The sequence below is a fragment of the Neovison vison genome, chromosome 4 (assembly GCF_020171115.1).
Source record: "Neovison vison isolate M4711 chromosome 4, ASM_NN_V1, whole genome shotgun sequence".
In the NCBI taxonomy this organism is placed as follows: domain Eukaryota; kingdom Metazoa; phylum Chordata; class Mammalia; order Carnivora; family Mustelidae; genus Neogale; species Neogale vison.
The window spans coordinates 74473206-74494207 of record NC_058094.1 but is presented as its reverse complement, the minus strand read 5'-3'; the positions used below and the strand labels follow the sequence as shown (position 1 = coordinate 74494207).

Genomic DNA, 21002 nt, shown 5'->3' with positions numbered 1-21002 from the left:
CACAGTGAGAGACAGTAAACACATTCACGTCCCTTTGCTTCACTAGTGTTACTGAAGTTGAAAGAGAAAGAAACAAAAACAGGCACATCTAACTGAAGAAAGCAGATAAACTAAGAAGTAGGAATAGATGAGTAAGGAAGAAACAGAGAAAGTCAGAAAAGGAGAGTAAAACTTAATCATTTCTCTGTGCATACTTGCACACATGCCATTACAGTATCAATTCTGACTACTGTTCACATTTTAATGTCACTGGAAATCAGGATGGGTCTTACAATTTGTTGACAGATTTGATGAAATTTGGCATGTTTTATTCTGTTCTTGGAAACTCATCTCCAAACATAACCGTTCAGCTGAAAAAATTATTTCCTTCAGCTTCCTAATGCTTAGACCACTGTTTACTGCAAAGTAATTGAACATTCTAGATCATAGCAAAATCAAAGAAAATTACATGCCATCCAATTGCGTGTCTTTTCCCCTCGCATATGGTATGCTAACCAAGAATAAGATGAAAAAATTCAACTGAGCAGAGGCTTCCAGTTGTTTACTCTAGAATTCCGAGTACCCCTGAGCATGTGAGTGTTCCATGATGGGCTTAACAGTCAACACTACAAGTCAACAGAAGACGACTCCTCCTTAACTGAACTGCTGTGCACTTCATTAGAAACTATGATGATTTGGGGCCGCCCAGGTAGCTCAGTGTTTAGTTAAAGCCTTCAGCTCAGGTCATGATCTCAGGGTCCTGGAATCAAGCCCCGCATTGGGCTCTCTGCTCAGCAGGGAGCCTGCTTCCTCCTCTCTCTCTCTCCTCTCTCTGCCTGCCTCTCTGCCTACTCTATCAAATAATTAATTTTTTAAAAAACTTAAAAACTACAATGATTTGGAGTCTTTTCTTTAATGTGGCTAGTGCAGACACTCTTATCCTATGGCAGATGGTACACTGCAAGATACCAATCCTTTCTGTAATAAGACCCAACAGCCTAATTTACATACGTTAACCCTGGGATCTGAAAGGAAACATTTTTTCTTCTATACGAAGTTTTATATTTCCCAACAGACTCAGCTATGCAAAGACCCTACCTATTTGCCAGTTCCTTTCATTGTTTTATACACAAATAATATTTTATAATCCCTCCCTTTGTCTCTGTTCCTCTTTAAAGTTAATAATACAAGACGTCTCAATTTTTCTTGGTCTAAATTTTAGAATCCCACCTCTCTCTTTGGTCCTTCTCATTTTTATTGCCTTCTCTGGACCTTTTCTTTTTCTGCCCGGCTTTCTCTGAAGTTATATGAGCAGCAACAACAAAACATTTGGGCCAAGAGAAAACTAATTTATATTCACCTAAAATTGTAATTTTTTTCCAAATTGTTGTAAGTTGCATTTTGTGTGTGTGTGTGTGTGTGTACATTTTAACACCGCTGCCTTCTGAAAAGATGCTATAATGGACCTTTGTGCTAATAGTACCTATATCTTTTTTCTTAAAAAGCTGCTGCTAATTGGAAAGTCATGTATTTTCAAGAGCAGTTGATGTTATTCCTTCCAATACACATCCCTTTGGCTTCCACTTAGGAGGATACAGCTTTTCCCAACAATCGAGGAACATGACTTGGTGTGTTAGGGTTATTAGAGTCTTTTATTGGCCTTACCCAAAGGGACAATAGAAAGCAAGGTTCCCTTTGAAGCTAGCCAGACGCAAACGCAGACACAGTGATTTGTCTCTGAGTTTTGGCATAACATGCTAGTCAACAGAGGAGTAAAACATTATGGCTCACATTTACAGAACATCAGTTAATATTCAGAGTAAAGCTCAACAGTAACATTCCCAAGAATTAACAGCCTAGCAAGGGAATCCTTAACGGAATTCCAAGAGGAATTGAAAATGTTCTCTTTTGTGGCTCAACAAGGTTAGTCCCAGCTAACTTCCAATAAACAGAAATTTATTGTGGTGATAAAATTTTATTTTTCACTAAAAGGTTTGATCTATTTTTAGAAAAATACCCCTAAACAAAGCAATGCTGAACAAATGAGACTGTAGACTCAGGTTCTTCTAGTTCCTCGCAATGCCTGAGACCTCTTCTTGTGGCTCAATCCAATTAATACTTTTCTACCCATCATTTAATGTATGTGCAGAATCTGATACTTTTCATCTTTCCACTCCCTTCTTTTTTTAAAAAAAAAATTTTATTTATTTATTTATTTGACAGACGGAGATCACAAGCAGGCAGAGAAGCAGGCAGAGAGAGAGGAAGAAGCAGGTTCCCTGCTGAGCAGAGAGCCCGATGTGGGGCTCGATCCCAGAACCGTGGGATCATGACCTGAGCCGAAGGCAGAGGCTTTAACCCACGGAGCCACCCAGGCGCCCCTCCACTCCCTTCTTCTTAAAACTCACACCTTCTGTGGCTTCCCATCAACCTCCTGACTCTTCCCACCCCTTAAGTCAGGTGGTGGGGACAACTCTCCCAATGCATGCCCTTATCAGCTGCCACTCCCCAAGCTCTGCATGATTTCTTTTCTCTCCCTAAAGGATCTCCTTCCTCTTCTCCACTTATGGCTTCAACCATCACCTATGAAGTAAGTACACCCCTTTCTTGGGACGTCTCAAAGGCATCCTCAAACTCTCAGCAGTCACAACCATAAAGTCCTAATACTCTCCATAAAGCCTACTCTTCCATTTTTATTCCCTGTCATGAAGAGCGACACTACACACTCGCCAGTCACTCAAGTCAAAATCCAGGGAGTAATATGCAGGTTTGCCCTCCCTGAAAACCCTCCTATGTCTTCGATCACCAATTCTATTGATTCTACTGCCTTTTTGTTTCTAAAGCCATTCCTCTCCTTTCATCCCACTGTCACAATCTTTTTTATTTTTTTAAGATTTTATTTATTTAATTGACAGAGATCACAAGTAGGCAGAGAGGCAGGCAGAGAGAGAGGAGGAAGCAGGCTCCCTGCTGAGCAGAGAGCCAAATGCAGGGCTCCATCCCAGGACCCTGGGATCATGACCTGAGCTGAAGGCAGAGGCTTAATCCACTGAGCCACCGAGATGCCCCAGAAATTACTGTTCTTTAAATGTGAGCATATCTGGGACACCTGGGTGGCTCAGTTGGTTAAGCAGCTGCCTTCGGCTCAGGTCATGATCCCAGCTTCCTGGGATCGAGTCCCACATCAGGCTCCTTGCTCAGCCGGGAGCCTGCTTCTCCCTCTGCCTCTGCTGCCACTCTGTCTGCCTGTGCTCGCTTGCACGTGCTCTCTCTCTCCGCCCCCCACCCCGGCAAATAAATAAATAAAATCTTTAAAAAAAAAAAAATGTGAGCATATCTGCCTTTCCCCCTAGATGGTGAACCCCTTGAGGTCAGAACTATGTCTTATCGTTCCTCCATTTTCTGTGCCTACTACAGCACCTGGAATACAGAAAATGCCAAATTACCAAATTAATCATTGAATGCATGAATATGTGAATAAATTATTCACCTTTTCTCAAAAGAGAAATTCCACATGCTAACATCTGCCTATGAAAAGGGTAAAGGGAGACAGGGCTATGGCAACACATTTTATCAGTAACTAAACTAATTAATAGTGTCAGGGACATTAAAGGCCAGTGAATGAATCCCCAGCAAAACATACTGCGTATCCAGCCTCAGTGTTTTGAAACTTAGTCATCTAAGAACTTGTGCTCCTTGCTACAACAATGAGGAAGTGTGTATCATTGTCCTAAAAGCAAAGTGCAGGAAATATAAATGCCGGGGGGGGGGGTGTTTGATCTTTGATCTACGTCATTCCCAGAACAATCACAACTCTGAGCCGGCCCAGCTTCGGACGGCTGAGGCTGCAGTCTCACTCTTACCTGGCTGAGGGGCTAACAACAAGCATGGCCTTCACCCATCCACCGGGTCATCCCAAACCTTCTTCCCTGCTTTGGAAATGAGATGTCAGCGAGAGAAGTGACTTGGATGAACTGGATAGCACATGGAGACTACTAAGTCCCATGGGACCCTACCAGCCTTGAAGAGTTCTCTTATAAAAAAAAGTTCTCTTATAAATGTTTTCTCAGGAGGGGTACCTGGGTGGCTCAGTGGGTTAAAGTCTCTGCCTTCAGCTCAGGTCATGATCCCAGGGTCCTGGGATCGAGCCCCGCATCGGGCTCTCTGCTCAGCGGGGAGCCTGCTTCCTCCCCTCTCTCTGCCTGCCTCTTTGCGTACTTGTGTCAAATAAATAAATAAAATCTTTAAAAAAAAAAAAGCTTTCTCAGGAAAACCTCCCAAGAGACTATTTCTCCCATCTTCCATCTCCTCCACTCTTCCTTTCCTAAACTCTTTTCTTGGGTATCTCATTCATCCCTTGGCTCCTTGTCTTGTGCCAAAGATCCCTAAATCCGTGTGGCCACTTCAGCCTCAGATGATCTTATTCTGTGTTTCAGTCAGAAGAACTAAAACTCCTCCAACTGAGAACACAAAACATGGGCCAAAAAGGTAGAAACCTTCTCTAGTACCGTGAGATTTTCTTGTCAAGGTCTGATATAGAAAGAGGATCTCAAAGGAGTTGTGACGTCATAAAGGACAGGAGTTGAAAGGGGACAGTGGTTAAGCACCCATCACTGATCATCACCTGGAACTGAGCTGGATCCCACAACCAGCCAGTGGCATCCGGGCCCGCTTCTGTAAGGTATGGTTATCTGCCACGCCCGCCCTACTTAAATTCTCCCAGGCATCTGTCACTATTAATGTCCCTCCTCCACGTGTGGGCCGATTCTCTCTCCCATCCTGCATCCCAGGAAGTCACTCCGTCTCCAGTGTCCGCAAGTCCTTCTTAGCCCCCTGCATGAAGCCATCTCCAGCTGCACTGAGGTTTGGCCGTCAGCCGGCCCTCTCTCGCCTCCTCCTCAACTTGAGCTCAACTCATCGTAAAATCCATTTCTTCTTCCTCTGGGACGTGAATCCTGAATGCACATCCCAGCTCAGCAGGGAATCTGCTAAGTAAGACTCTCTCTCCTTCCACCCCTCCCGAGTTCATGCGTGCACACTCCTGTGCTGGCTTGCTCTCTAAAATAAATAAATAAATCTCGTCTGTGAGAGGTCACTGAGGTTGGTTTGTTACAGCAGCTACCATCTTTGTGGTTAAAATCCAAACCCACAATTATTAGTCCAAAGGTTCATCCCTAACATTAGAGTCAAATTTCTGATTTCTTTCCTCTCCTTACCAGACTTACTCATAATATTTTTGGGGAATTATTCCCTGTCCCCCTAGGCCAGGCTGGGTTTCTTTCCTACGTGTGCCAGGAACACCTTACTTCTCAGCATAACCCATCTGTAGGATTCTTTGCCTCTTCCACTCTTGTAAACATCTTGAGGATAAAAACTGTTTTAATCTCCATATTCTTTGTGTGTCTGCTTGGCACTCAGAAATAGCTTCTTTGAAGAACACAGGGATAAATGAATAAATAAGGGATCGGTCATATTAAAAATATGAAAGCCTCAAGGTGGTGTGATCGAAGTCCGTAAAAGGCTGGAGAAGCTAATTTGGGAAGTTTTAAAATCAATCCTTAGAAAAACAAAAAGAAGAAGAAACTGTTAAAGGTTGAAAGGATTTTGAAGATTTAAGGACAAGCAAAGGACGGCTTTACTGAGTAGTTAATAAACTTGAGGTTCTTAGAAAGTGATAGGAGATGTAATAAAAATTTGTTAAAAAAAAAAAAAAGGTCTCTAAAGGAAACTTCATTTGTTTGGAGTACAGTCTAAGCCTTCTGAGGTTGATCATGAGGGAAAAAATACAGCCTTTTAGAACACATCCCTTAGATCCCTGGAGGACAGGAGACATTTAAAGCACCTCTTTTGTAATAATATCAAAATCATTATTTAAACATATTGTAATGATGTTGCCTCAGGTTCCACCAGCTAACATCCCATGACAGTTCAACTCAGTGCCCCCACCGACTGGGCATCAGCCTTTAGAGCACTGAGGCCAAGCCCAAGGTAAGAAGTACGTGACCAGAAGTGGAGCTGGAGAACAATCCAGCTCTTTCCAGAGCATTCTTTTTACCTCCTTCACACTTCTGCTTACAGAACTCATCCTGTGCAAGCCAAGAAAGAAGTATCACAAAACCCCATGACTCACAGAAATAACCAATATTTTCACTTCCAAGACCTTTCTCCTCTCCACTCCTGGGGAATCCCACACAAAGAAATAACTAGACTAATCAAAAGTCTGACTATTTCAGTGACTTCTATTTACTCTATAAAAACTAACTTTTAAAATACAGATCATAAACGATAGCTGGGTTTTATTCATCCCTGACCTTTCGATTGCTTTCACTGGTTCAAGACATCTAACTTTCATCTGTGGAGATGTGACTGATCTAAAGGAAGCTAAGACATAAAACAGACATTTCCCTTTTACAGAAACAATATTTAACCTTTAACTCAGAACTTCTTCTGAATGATTTAAAGTGCTGTACTCACCTGCAGCTGGGATATCGTTAAAGGATATCGGAATAATATCCAGGTAACACCTTCACTGCAAGGCGGAATGGTAAGAGAGCCTTCATACACCCAATAATCCCGAAGCAAAGGATCTGTGCAACCGGGTGGACATGGCACGAAAAAGTAAGTTAATTAATAGTACTTTGGAGGAGGCCAACAATAACTTTCCAGAATTACAAATCATCTAAACACCAATTTTCAGAATGAGGTCATTTTAAACTACAGTCTCACACCTGTATTCTTAAACTGATCATCAGGGAGAAAATAACCAACAGGACAATACGATGAGCCCTCATTCTAGTATTAATACTGATTTCGAGCTGTGTACCACTCTGTGAGCCAAAGACGGCTCTACAAAGTTGATAGACTTATACATATGTGAACGTATAGGTCCAGTTCGTCTCTTTCTCTATTTTTTTTTTAAGATTTTATTTATTTGACAGAGAGAGATCACAAGTAGGCAGAGAAGCAAGCAGAGAGAGAGAGAGAGAGAGAGAGAGAGAGAGAGAGGAGGAAGCAGGCTCCCTGCCGAGCAGAGAGCCCGAATCGGGACTCGATCCCAGGACCCCGAGATCATGACCTGAGCCGAAGGCAGATGCTTAACCAACTGAGCCACCCAGGCGTCCCAGGTTTAGTCACTTTAGAAGACACGTATCTGTGTTGTTTTTTACTATATTGAAGAATTTCCCTGACTTATTCATACCTAACCCTCCCTTACTACCTGTGAGGCACTCTTCTAAGCATTTCACATGAATTCATTTAACCCTCACAGGAAATCAATGAGATGGGTATTATTGTTAGCCCTGTTTTCCAGATGGGGAAACTGAAGCACAGAGGGTGACATAATTTGCCCAAGGTCACTCAGCTAATAACTGGCAGAGCCAGGTTCAACACCAAGCCGTCTGACTTCAAAGACTGCACTTTTAAACATTCTGTTCTATGATAATTGTCTTTCTCTGACAGACTTATTTTGCTTAGCATAATAGATATGATCTCTCTCATAGGAGGAATTTGAGAGGCAGGGCAGGGGTTCGTGGGGGGTAGGGAGGGAAAAATGAAACAAGATGGGACCCGGGAGGGAGACAACCATAAGAGACTCTTAATCTCAGGGAACAAACTGAGGGTTGCTGGGGAGTGGAGGGAGGGAGGAATGGGGTGGCTGGGTTATGGACATTGGGGAGAGTATGTGCTATGGTGAGTGCTGTGAATTGTGTAAGACTGATGATTCACAGACCTCTACCCCTGAAGCAAATAATGCATTATATGTTAATTAAAAAAATAGTAAAGGAGAAGTTTTTGCATTTTTACATGCAATGATTTTTAAAAGAATCTAAAGGCATTCTGTGATAATAAAGCAATTTTTACTATTAAAAAATAAAAGTAAAAATAAACATTCTGTTCTAGCTCTCTCTATACATCTCCCTCAACAGCAAAATACTGAGGTCCTATTATGACAGGACAAAAGAAATCTTTTAGTTCTGCATTAGAGGAATTCATGATCAAATATGAGGGATAGATGTTCAACACATGGCAAAAACTGGTTTGTTGTAAAGCAACTAAAGGTAGGCCACAGATGATACAATACATCAGCCTACGTGGTTTTGTTTAAAACACTGAGAAACAGCATATAATTTAGGCAGAGAGATATGAAGACCAAAATTTTGAACAAAACCACCTTTAACTACAAACTATGCTTTGAGTATTTTATACTGAATTCTTACATGTTTAGGTATACCTAAGTAATTAAGAGTAACATCTGTATGATAGAAGCACTGCAAAGACTTTACCTTAAATAATTAGATATAAACTTTATTTCACTCTAGAGATTAGTAAGAACCTCACTGACCAATCCTAGAAGTATATTAATGTTACGTTATTACACTCATGCTTTACACAGAGGTAGCAATTCTTGCAAATGAAAATCCGAAAGAAACTCTTCAGAGAATAATGGAAAAAGTGACAAAATGTTTGTTTCAAAAGGTTACTCATGTTTAGAGCAATCTGAAAGTACTACCTACGACAGAGAATGTAAACTGTAAAGAAACTTTATTAAGTAATAATATATAGTCGTATATATTCAAAAGGAAACAATGCAATCATATTCACACAGTTAAAATTCTTCTAACACGACCGCAATTAACACCTACCTGGTAATAAAGTGTTAGGATTAAAGCAGGGTATTGTTTTGGACTTCCCCTGAAAAAGAAAAAAATTCACCATATGTTATCATAAGATTCCTCAATTTTAGAATAAAAAAATTACTAGCACTAAGGACCCAGGTTGACATCTTTTCTGAATGGCGTCCCCGACTCCTGATGTCTATAGTGTCCCACTCTGTCTTCTCAGGGAAGCCGCAGCAACTGATTCCAACAAGACACACCTGCTCTAACTCCATGGCTATGTCGCTGTGACCACAGTTCAATTCCCCCTATAATTTCAGAGTGATGTTTACAACTGTCTATCTACTATGTTGTCTGTCCCAGTTTTCCTGCTCCTAAGCACATCCACACCAAAGACCTGGGTTTTGGTGTACAATGCCTGACCCTGGTTCAGAGAATTCCTTTGAAAAGACCTTCCTCCTGATACTCTGACCTCAGCTCTTAACCTTCTTGGCATTACAACCTACCTCCTAAATTCTCATTCTGTTTCCTTTGCATTTGGTAACTTGTCTCTATGATCTATCTGAGATCCTCTCTTCCTCCAGAGAGGAAAAACTGACACCTGAATGAAAATATTCAATTCTACCAATGCCTGGGTGGCACAGTTGGTAAACATCTGTCTCTTAGTTTCGGTTCAGGTCGTGATCTCAGGGTCCTGAGCTCAAGCCCCGAGACAGGCTCTGCACTCAGCATGGGGTCTGCTTGAGATTCTCTCTCCCTCCGCCTGCCCCTCCAGCCTATGCGCTCTCTCTCTCAAATGACTAAATTTTTTAAAAATATATTCAATTCTAGGGGCACCTGGGTGGCTCAGTGGGTTAAGCCGCTGCCTTCGGCTCAGGTCATGATCTCAGGGTCCTGGGATCGAGTCCCGCATCGGGCTCTCTGCTCAGCAGGGAGCCTGCTTCCTCCTCTCTCTCTGCCTGCCTCTCTGCCTGCTTGTGATCTCTGTCAAATAAATAAATAAAATCTTTAAAAAATATATATATTCAATTCTAATCCACTTTTATCAAAGTTGTATTTAAATTTCAATAAAATAATTTCAATAAAATATTTGTGCCATTGTTCAATCATCACATTTGCAATCACTATTTTAAATAATGTCCCTTAAATTGCTCATGCCCTAGAGGCAAACAGACCTGTCACGGTAGCTGGAGGTCTCTTGTAAGATTACTCCGTCAAAGCAGACATAAGAGGTTAATACATAACCTCTTAGTCTCTTCCTTACTTCTAAGAACGGTTTGACACATTGTAAGAATCCAGCTTACTTGCTTCCCGCCAGCCCCCTGTATTCCATAAAGACAGAGGTCTTATGAGCTGAAGCAATGAAAGAAAATTTCTCAACCCATTTCTATTAAACAAATGTCAGCCAAAATGTGTCCCTCTCCCTTCTTACCAGCTTTTTGACTAGTCTGTGCTCTCCCTTGGTAGCTGGATTCATTCTAAGCCTGCTCAGGAAATCTCTGGTCGATATTTTTTCCCTCATCCAAGATGCCCTGGGCTTGCACCAGCCTCAAGCTAATCAGACTTCACTTCCAGATCGATTTTTGGATTGGCCGTGGGTCTTGGTCTTCGAATCTCTGCACTATCTCTGCAGTAGCTATCCAGTATTAAACTACTGCCCTACGAGGCCACTCATATTCCATCAATTCAACATGCACGTGAAAAGCACTGGTTATAACAGAGCTTGGCTTCCAAGCAAAGCTGGGCTGAATCACTACAGAATCGTATCCAACTAAATCACCTCTGCGATACCTGATCTTACAGCTTATGCATACTTGCCTTTTTTTTTTAACATAAGTACTTTTTAGTATAGTTGCCATAATTTTTGTTTCAATTACACAACTTTCCTATAACCAATGGGCGGAAGGGGTTAATTCCACAGGCCTGGATTGCTCAAAAAGCAGTTCGTCATGAGGACTGGCCTTGATTGGCTCTGAGGTCTTGGAATCTTCTGCCTGATAAGAGTGTTTCATATGCCGGAGGCCTTGGGCCACACTGTACCAGTTGGACCAGAAGAATTTATCCTCACAATGTGATTTATGATGAAGGCTTGGTTTGGCTGGGGCAGGGGGTGAGGCTGGGGTTAGTTACACAGACACTTCATGCCCACATAACGGACTCCTAATAAAATCCCTGTACACAAAGGTTCAACGAGCTTCTCTAGTTGGTCACCCTTCAAATGCGCTGTGGCATACCACGGTCGAAAGAGTTAGGTTCATCCCGTGATTCCACTGGGAGGGCACAGCTGGAAGCTTATGACTGGTGTCTCCTGGACTTAGCCCATGTGCCTCCACACTGTCCTCCTTTTTGATCTGTGTCTTTCCTCTGTCATAAACCACAACCAGGAGAGTAACAGCTACTCTGTGAGTCCTTTGTTCGCATCATCAAATCTGAGAGCGGTCTTGGGGACTGCTTTCATAACCGGTATTTTTATTTTCTTTTAAATAAGGACTTACCTTGTACTGAATATCCTGGAGGATTTCAGTCACAGCCTTCAAGCCTACGTGTTCTTTTCCTATCTGCAATACATAAAGCATAAACCATACCACAACTATCTTTAAATACTCTGCTTTCATTCAAAAGAACTAACAGAAAGTGAAGCTCAAGTCCTTCTGAATTTCCTTCTCTAGGAATAAATGACCTTTTCATTAATAACCAGGTCAGCATCTACAGAGGGCGATTAAAGTTGTAAGAGAGGCTAGTACAGGAAAGTGTTAGTTCTAAGACATTTTCGAGAATTCATTCTAAATTCATCTTACTAGGTAGAGATTACTACCCACTGTGCGATCTGCAGTCGACCCCTGAACAATGAGGGGGTTAAGGGCACTGACCCCTGTGCTGTTGGAAATCACATACAATGTTTGACTTCCCTCAAAACTTAACTGCTAATAGCCCACTGTTGACCAGAAGCCTTACAGATAACAGCAGTCAATTAACATGTATTTTTGAATTTGACATGTATTATATACTCTATTCTTACAATAAGCTAGAGAAAAGAAAATGTTATTAGGAAAATCCTAAAAAGGGGAAAATACATTTACATTACTATAAAAAATTCATGCATAAGTGGACCCGTGCGGTTTCAAAGTCAAGTTTGTTCAAGGGCCAACTGTATATCAAAGGATATAATACTGCAATTTAATATTTCAAGGATATTTCTAAGTTAAAATTGCTCATCACATTTCAAACCCTTTCATTTTTTTACCTCTGGCATTTCTAGATCATTGTTATAAAGACTGTACCTATACTGGGAGTGGTGGGTGGATCTGTTGTTAAGCCTCTGCCTTTGGCTCAGGTCATGATCCCAGGGTCCTGGGATTGAGACCTGCATCGGGCTCCCTGCTCAGTGGATAGCCTGCTTCTCCCTCTCCCTTTCTCCTTCTCCCCCACCCCCACTCATGCTCAGTCTCTCTCTCAAATAAATAAATAAAAACTTTTTGAAAAGACTGGACATAATTGTATAACCACCATTTTATTCTTAAATTCATCGAAATATGCTGCTCATAGCTTTCTATTTTAAAACATTATGTATCATTACATATTTTTAGTGTAAAAAATGCTTCACAGAATGTGAGATTTTAAAAGAAATTTGACATTAAGTGTTCCTGACTTTAACTTTTAAAAACTGTAAGTGCCGTCTGATCTCCACTTTTCTACCAGGTTTCAATGGCCCATGATAATGGAGGACAATAGCAACAGGAGATAATTTAAAATCTGAGATAAACAATGTTATATGCTTTTTCCCTGCCCCACACATTTGTGCAGGAAGACCTACAGGTGCTAGAAAAGCTGTCAACCTCTCAACGTTCTCCGTTTCTCTCCACATGCACCAAGTGTCAAATATGCCAGGTGAAGGGGCATCAGAGAGGAAAGAGACGAAACAAGACACTTACATAATCTAATAGGCTGATCAGTTCAAAAGACTCCAGACTTAACTATTTCCCAAGTGTCTGCAATTCCTCAGACAGGCTCAAAAGATGGAAAATGAATTCTCTAAAGTTAAGAAAATAATACTTGAGGCAAATGCACGAGTAAGTGCAGAGTCCTGGGCCCGACCTTTGGGGGCAGTGGACCTCCCTCTTCATTGTACTGGTTTAACAGTGAGGTAGCACTTGGAGGACTTCACCTTGGCCGGTGTTTTTCCTTCCATGCATCTCCTGTCAGATTACAACTCTTCGAAGAGTCCTTATCTGAATCCAGTAGGGCTACATACTGGAGAGGTTCAGGACCAAGGCTGCCCTCACAGGATGCTCAGGTTCTGAGGCTGACTCAGTGTTCAGGCCAAAACAAATTTACTTAACCTCTCTGTCCTTCAGCTTCTGGTCTATCCAGTGGGGGAGGGGTGGGGTACGGAGGATAAAAGCAATGGGGTTGAAGAGAAGACAAGAAAGACCTCAGAAGAGGGCACAGACTGTCCTAATTCAATTACTATCACCCACTATTATCTTTACTCAGAATGCCAAACAGCATCAAATACAGTTTATACGGAGAGTAGTAGCATCTCGGGCTCCTCCTTCTCTAAAGATTCCGTACTTTATGGGCAAGAGTTTTAAATCTTGCAACAAACTCTAGCTCTTGTGGCATCTCTTCCCTTTCCGTCTTCTCTGGATATCTGTAGGAAGAGGTGATAACCACCCAACAAAGCGAGTATAGATGCTACTATGTGCAGCCCAGCCCCCGAAATCCTAGAGCAGCCCAGGTGACAGCATAGCCTGGTGCCCAGAGTCGGCCAAGAACCAGGAGACCCATTACCTCCTTACCCCTCTATCCAAAATGACCCCATCAGCCCTGCCCAGCCCTGGCCCGTGCTTTTCCACCTCGCACTCTGACCTCACCTCATTTCCGCTGTGCCCTCTGCAACAAGGGGCCACTGCCTGCTGGTCCGTGTGAAGCCCTCAGGTCTGCTCAAGGTCCAGCTCACCCGGGCCTTCCGAGTGGATGCTGTGCCGTCTCCCCCAGAGACAAGGCTGAAAGCAGAGGTCAGTGCCCTGCGGGTACCCTCCGATGCACACTCTGACCCATGGGCACGAGGCTATCCTCCTCGGACTAAACCATCCTCCTCAGATACTACCCGGCTCTACTTGGGGCGAAGTTATATTGTCACCACCTTTTTAAAAAAATGACCCACTGGTCACCCTCTCGTTGTCCTCACCTCCTGCAATCACTAAGAGGACCTCGACTCCCTGAAATGTATCTTCAGTCCTGAAGCCCGTGGCTTACAGCCCCATTCCACCTTAGCACTCATCCTGAGAACATTCCCTGAATTTGTTTTCCCTCTGAAAACTTCAGCTCCAAAGACCCTTCCCTTTGACCACAGCGTCTCATCCATGCAGCTCTTATCCTCTCCTCTCTCTCTCTCCCCATTCACTGATCTAAGGAGCCACTGTACACTGGCTTTGTCGCTTTCCCTTCCTGACACCCTTCTAGCCATCCTCCATTCTCTCATCCCTATGTCGTCCTATGCCATCTGCTCTGCAAGAGATCAATGCAACAATTCTCAAGAAGTCTTCTACTCTTCTACTTGGATAGAGAAACAAGCCACAAGATCTCGTCCTGCACCATCTATGATGTTCAGTCTCAAGCGGGTCTTCCACACTGACTGTCACGTCTGTTACCACTCTCCTCTGGGCTATTTCAAAACCCAACTCTACACCCATGCTTCCCTTGCTTTAGAAATAATTCCACTTCATGTGTCTCGGAGATGATGAAGGTCATCAGGCATGAGCCCCTCTAACTTCATGCCTTTCTTCACATTTAAATCCATCCCGTTTCTACCCACTCTCTCTTCCTGCTCTGCTCTGGTTAAAGTGTGGATGCCCCCTCATTTCCGAGGTTAGTCTACCCACAAACGCTCTCCATCCAGCATCTTCTTGTCTCCTCCAGAACTCTTATATATCAAGTTATCACTTTTTTCTCCAGTATTTTTAAACTCTGCATCTGCACTCATGCTTTTTGCTCAGAATAAACATATAGGCAGATCGCAGATCTTGAAATGAGACAAAGAGAACTTTCCTATACATCAGCACGAGTTATTACCCCCATCTGTTTTTCTTTTCTTGAGCCAAGCTTCTTGAAAGGGAAACCTATGCTCACCGCCCCTGCCTCCTCCCCTGCCTCCTCCCTGCTCCCCCCCGCCTCCCATTCTCCCACTCCTCCTGCAGAAGTGTGAGAGCCCCAGATGGACTTCAGTCCCTCTCGTCTCCACTTCAGTGGACACTCCTCATCAGTCCTTCTTTCTTCCATGAGATTCCGCTCTCAGACTTTCTGTAAGTTGACTCTCTCCTAGATAACCAGAATGGCTCCTCCCAGCAAACTCAGGGAACGTTAGAACAGGTGCACGTGCTTGTAAGCTTCCCCGAGGCCTACAACCATGAGCTTCTTCCTGGAATACTGATGCTGGTTCCCAGAGCCCTGGCTTTCAGCCTAGTGCTCTATCACCCTATGCCACCTGACCTATGCTAAGGATAAGTAAGTGATAATATTCTCATATTCAATTCTATTCACAAATACTTAATGAACACCAACTCCAGAGATGAAACGAACATGCTTACTTCTCCACTTGATATGACTGTTCAGTTATTTGTTTTATTTTATTTCATTCTTATTTTTTAATAACAAGACATTGCCTTCTACTTCTATTGCCTCAACTTCTCAAATTTGGGCACTTTATTAATTTTTTCAGGTTACAAACGTAGACTTCAATAGTTACTACTTTAGTACACTAGAAATCATCAAAACATTTTTATCAGTGTCTTGATAACGTGATTTTATTCTGCTTATACAATGCAGTTATAAAATAGGCCCTTGCCTATAAAAAAAATAAGAAGCCATGAAGTAAAGAGTAAGAAGGTTCATTTAAAACTCTGGGTATTTGCTTTTAAATTCTGTGACAGGTGTCCTATTTTCAAGATACTGATTTTAAAATATTAAAAGGTAAAACCTTTCTGTCAATAGACAAATACCTGAGAGAGAAATTTATAAAGGAAAACTGCTGTGCTTAATATTACTATTGAAATATAGACGACACCAAAAAAGCAGGTTTGCAAAGGCCCCACTTTCTTTGAAAAATTAAGTTACTGACAATCACTGTTCTCATATGACTGCTCTAGTCTCACGTTCTCCAAAAGGAGAGCCCAGAACCACACGGAACTGCAGTTACAGCAATGGTTTCCGGTCTTGACGGTGACACTAAATCTGTGTGTGACTACGATCTGTGACCGACCTCTCTGGCCCTTGTAGGACCATTCTGTAGGATGGGGAAGGAGAAAGCAGGGTCTCTTCTACCTCTTCATCTTTTAGGACATCCCACAGACAAGACAAAGTTAAAAAGACTCACGGCAGGGGGTGGGGGACTAGATTAAATTTTTACTTTTGAAAGTAGGCAGTCTGTTTTTTATATTTCACATAATTTAATATCCTTTGCCCACTACAGAGCTCAAATCTAAACTCTATATTGACTATATCCACCAAGATCTTCACCAGTCTTATTTTATCAGTGTTTTCGATCAGACACTTCAAATCATCTTGGAGTAAAAATTATTAATAACAAAGAGCTAAAAGAGTCTACTACATGATTACATTATTGATTTTCCTTCGATTTCACAGCAAGCACCAGGGTCCAAAAACATTTTCTAAAATTCTTTTTCATTAATAAAATGCATTCTGCCTTCAGGAGACATTTTCAACATCATTTCTCCAAAGTCCCTGAAGCCCAGTTAGAAGAAAATGTCTACAGACTAAATGAACCATTTGCTACCCTTAAATATGGCTGCTCTCTCGTGAGCCAGCAGAATCAGGGGTCCTCTTCTCAAATCAGTTGTGTTCTTTGCACAGGATTTTAAGAAGTAATAAAACTGAGAGTACAAAATACTCTGCCAAGGAATCAAAAATAAGAATCTCTGAACAACAGAACAGTCACAGCAGGAGACCATTTACCTGAACAAACAAAGCAATGATGGCAATGCCGTGTGGCTTCCCCACGGCCTCGTCGATACTGCCAAACAGGGTGGAGTTCCAGTGGATCAGATGCAGCTAGGGAAACAAGACAGGTCGTCTCGTTATTAATGCATTTCTAGTGAGAACCACAAGGACAGATCAATTTCTCCTTAATGAGGTCTGTTACGTCTCTGTGGTAACACATGCAACAGAAGTGTCCCAAATAGACACACACACACCACTGCTGGAATCCAGGTTCTCATTTCCAAACAGCTGTCAATGCTCAGTGGATTGCAGACTCTTGAGATCCGCTTTAATCCTCATCAGGAGTACATCTAAGGAGACCGGCAGAAGGCTCACTGATTTAGTCACCTTGCCTTTCATAAAAGCTGATCCCTCTGGTTTTCGAGAGGACAAAATCCCGGGTCTGGGCACAAACACCAGCACTCGTTCCAGGGATCAGTACCCATAAAATCACATACTGGGTCACCTGGTATTTCCATCAGAACCACGACAAAGCCAGCCTCAAATTCTGGTAAATTATTTCAACTCTCCAAGGATATACAGAGAGAGCACCCTATAATGCAGTGTCTTCCTCAAGTCATGGTAATGTAATGAATGTTGATGGAGAGCTCTAAAAGAAGGCCATTTCCTGCACCAGAGATAAAGTTTTATCTGTGAAGGAATGACAAACCGTACTCTAGAGGGACTCCCTCACTCCTAGCTTCATAAAGCTTTGTGGCTTTCAAGTTTATCTAGAACATGCACTTGCTCCTACAGCACTGATAAAACACTGGCAAGAAGCCAAATTCAATTCCCTCGTTCAAATCAAATGCCCACTGAAGTCCTTAGGAAAACAGTAGCTAGGTCAACCTTCTGCCGAGAATGCTATCTTCATCACTACAGCTTTTAATCAAGTTATAATTACTTACCACGTTAAAACACTGCCTCGTTTAAAAATCAGTTCGAATCTAAAAGGACAGAGCTAAAATTCAATCACCAGGTCATTTTAGCATCCATATTAAAATGTGAAGGTACGTTATCATTGAGAATAGGCACTGATTTGCTTTTTCTACAGCTGAATTTGTCCTACTAGAATGCGAGATTATTAAACTGACCGCTAGAGGGAGGCAATGAAGTCCTCTACCTGCAATAGAAGCCGGAACCTAGAAAAAGACCACATTCAAGGCCAAGCTAGGACAGGCTATGAAAAGCCAACATAGACCATGACTGCCAGTACATGCAACTGTCAAGGCACTGCCTTTGAGAAAACAATGCTCCATAACGTTTCAATTAATAATGAAAGACAGACCAATTTTAATCTTTCCTCTTCTGGCTGCAACAATAGCATGGAGTCCCAGTGGTACAGATAAGTGTACAGTGTACAGATAAGAACCGACTACCTTAATTAAACAAACAAAGAAGGCCCAAGGTTGAAATCTATTTTTATTCGACAAATCACAAAGTTCAAATCAACGTTTTTCTTACTTCTCATAGCAACATTATGGGGTATTTTTTTCTAAAATAAAACAAGTCCCCCCAAAACCCTGGTTTCTTTTTGTGTTTCGCCTTGCCACTCCTTAGAACTCAGCAACACTGTTTACTCACACCTGATCTTCCACACCTGCTTGGTGGTCTTCTGCATTTAAAAAATTGAGGGTACCCACGCCATAAGCAGACACTGCACACAGTGACTTTGTTTCAGGGAGTGAGTTTACAGTGAAGAAACCAGGCAAACGCTCCCCAGGCCAGAGGGGCAAGGTCAGCAGCTCCAGTCATCAGCGTGAGCCGTTGACAGGATGTGGTACAAATGACACGTTACCCCCATGGCCTGCCCCCCACCCCATAGCCCATAACCCCATCTAATCATGAAGAAAACATCACACGGATTCCAGCAGAGGGACAGTCTACAAAATACTTGACCTGATACAAAATATCTTTTGTACTCCTCAGAACAGGCAAGGTCAACAGAAACAAGAAAACCTGAAAATATGTCAGTGACAAAGGGACCTAAAAAGACATGAGAACTAAATATAACATAGTATCATAGGTGAGTTCCTGGAACACAGAAAAGAAATTAATTTAAAATTAAGCAAAGTGAGGGGCGTCTGGCTGGCTCAGCTGGTTAAGCATCTGCCTTCGGCTCAAGTCATGATCCTGGGGTCCTGGGATGGCTCAGTGGGTTAAGGGTCTGCCTTCAGCTCAAGTCATGATGATTCCCAGGGTTCTGGGATCAAGCCTCACATTAGGCTCCCAGCAAGCCTGCTTCTCCTTCTGCCTGGTCTGCCTGCTGCACCCCCTGCTTGTGTGCTCACTCGCTGTCTATGACAAATAAATTTAAACAAAAAAAAAAAAAGTCTAGAAGTTGCTGATGTTGCTGTGAAGGTGCTTTTTAAAGATGTGATAACGCTTCAATCAGTAGACTTTTAGTAAGTGGATTAATCCCCATAATGGTAAGCTTCATCTAATTCAGGGAAGGCTTGGGAGCAAAGACTGAGATCCTCTGAAGAAGAACAAATACTCCCTCCTCCAGGTTATAACATACAAACTCTACCCCAGTTTCCAATCTCTGACCAGCCCTGCAGATTTTGGACTTGCCAGTTCCTGTGATCTCATGAGCCAGTTCCTTAAAACAAATCTTAGTTTCTCCCTTGCCCTCTCTCTCTGTCTCAGATATGTATTCTCAATATATATTTTGTTACTCTGGAGAACCCTGACCGATACACAGGTTGTACAAACAAGTGAACAAGCAGGAAGTATGGAGACAAACGGAGGTTTAAATATGAACAAGACGAGTAGCCACAGGGATAAAGACAAAGGACTCTGACAATTAAAATGACAGTGTTTGTAATTTCCTCTCCTAAGCCCAAGCAGGGTTGCTGTGGGGAAGGGGCACGGAGGGACAAAACAATTCACAGAGGATCAGAAAATACATACCAGAACTTCTGCTCATTTATTTTTGTCCTCTTTTAAAATTTCAGCTTCCCTATGCCTCACAAAATAATTACATACACAGAAAAAGACAGACCTAGATCAAATACATATGAGCACGTGTATTTATTCCTGAATATGAACAACAGTGAGGGTATGTGCTCCAAGACCTGCGGAGGGACAGCGGAGTTTGAAGGGAAAGGCGTGGGACACGAAGAACCTGGCTTAGAAAATGATGAAACGGCCCGTCCAGTCAAAGGGAGGCTGTTGCAGAGGTCCAAGCAGACGCTGTTATCAGTTGAGGGAACTGGGAAGTGGAAGCTAGGAAGCTCACTTCAAAGCTGAACGGTAGACGCAGGCTCTGGGGTGTGTCTGGCCCGTGGAGAAGACTACAGAGCACAGAGGCGGGGACGCCAGACACTTCTGCAACCCTATGGATAAATTCTGAGCAGCAACATGCTCTCACAAAAGGTCTGTGCGCCAGCAATCAAGTCTTAGAGTCTTGGTTCAGTTCACAGCTCTCTAGCTCTGTGAACTTAAATCACTGACTCGTCTGAGCGTCGGGCTCCGTGACACAAGGAGAGCGGTGTCTTCCCAGCTTGGCTTCTTCACCCCTCTCCCTGCCCGCCCAAGGACTCTCTTGATCCCTCCATTTCTCTCCCTGGGCACGATCGTGCTCATTAGCCTTAATCATATGCAGGCAGCAAAGGCCAGGAAGGAGAGGGATGAATTTTCAGAGTGGAGAGTGGCTTACTTGAGAATCAAACCTGAGCGTCTAAATGACCCTGACTGTGGCTGAGGAGTCTGGGGGAGAGACAGCACCTTCCCCACAAGGGCCGCCTGGACTCCTAATGCTCCCACTCACTCTGTCAGGGTCCATGGGACCCAAGATGACTGGGGGCAGGGCTCTGCCTCACCAAGGCCTTCCGGAGCCTGAGCACATAGCACAGCAAGTAGCATAGGGCCTGCCTCTTGCCCCTTGAACCCCAACTCCCACTATGGCTACCAACAACAGTAGCTGAAAAAAGAGAGAACTCTTCAACAGAAACAACAGGGCAATTCTTCACTCTCCCTTCAGGGACTCCCCCTCAAAAGACGCAAGGTTTTCCCAACCTGGGTATGTCTGAGTAGAAGACAGTGGTTTTCTCTATCGAAGCCAAAGCTTTTCTCACTTACTGTTCTTCCCCCAACCCCCTCCATCCCCCAACCACAAGACCTCAAGGTATGTGACCTCCTGTGAGGTATGTATGTACATATTGGGGCGACTGCCTGGCTCAGTTGTTAAGCATCTGCCTTCAGCTCAGGTCATGATCCCAGGGTCCTGGGATGGAGCCCTCCCTGCTCAGCAGGGAGTCTGCTTCTCCCTCCCCCATCCCCCCTGCTTGTGTTCCCTCTCTCGCTGTGCCCCTCCCTGTCAGATAAATTAAAAAAAAAAAAAAAGCACAATGTTCATATTATGGAGAAATAAGAAAGCAGAGAGCCATTATTCCTCTTATCCACATC

The 21002-nt window shown here is 43.0% G+C and overlaps 1 protein-coding gene across 1 annotated transcript in view; it reads right to left on the bottom strand.

Annotated features, from left to right (window-relative positions):
* Nucleotides 1-21002, bottom strand: part of CA8 (carbonic anhydrase 8) — an 85845-nt gene that overhangs the window by 25017 nt on the left and 39826 nt on the right. Inside the window, exons 4-7 of the mRNA XM_044245549.1 lie at nt 16569-16664; nt 11090-11152; nt 8622-8670; nt 6454-6566 (exon numbers count right to left, since the gene is read on the bottom strand). Of these exons, the coding sequence (XP_044101484.1) occupies nt 6454-6566; nt 8622-8670; nt 11090-11152; nt 16569-16664 (321 nt within the window). The remainder of the gene's footprint in view (nt 1-6453; nt 6567-8621; nt 8671-11089; nt 11153-16568; nt 16665-21002) is intronic.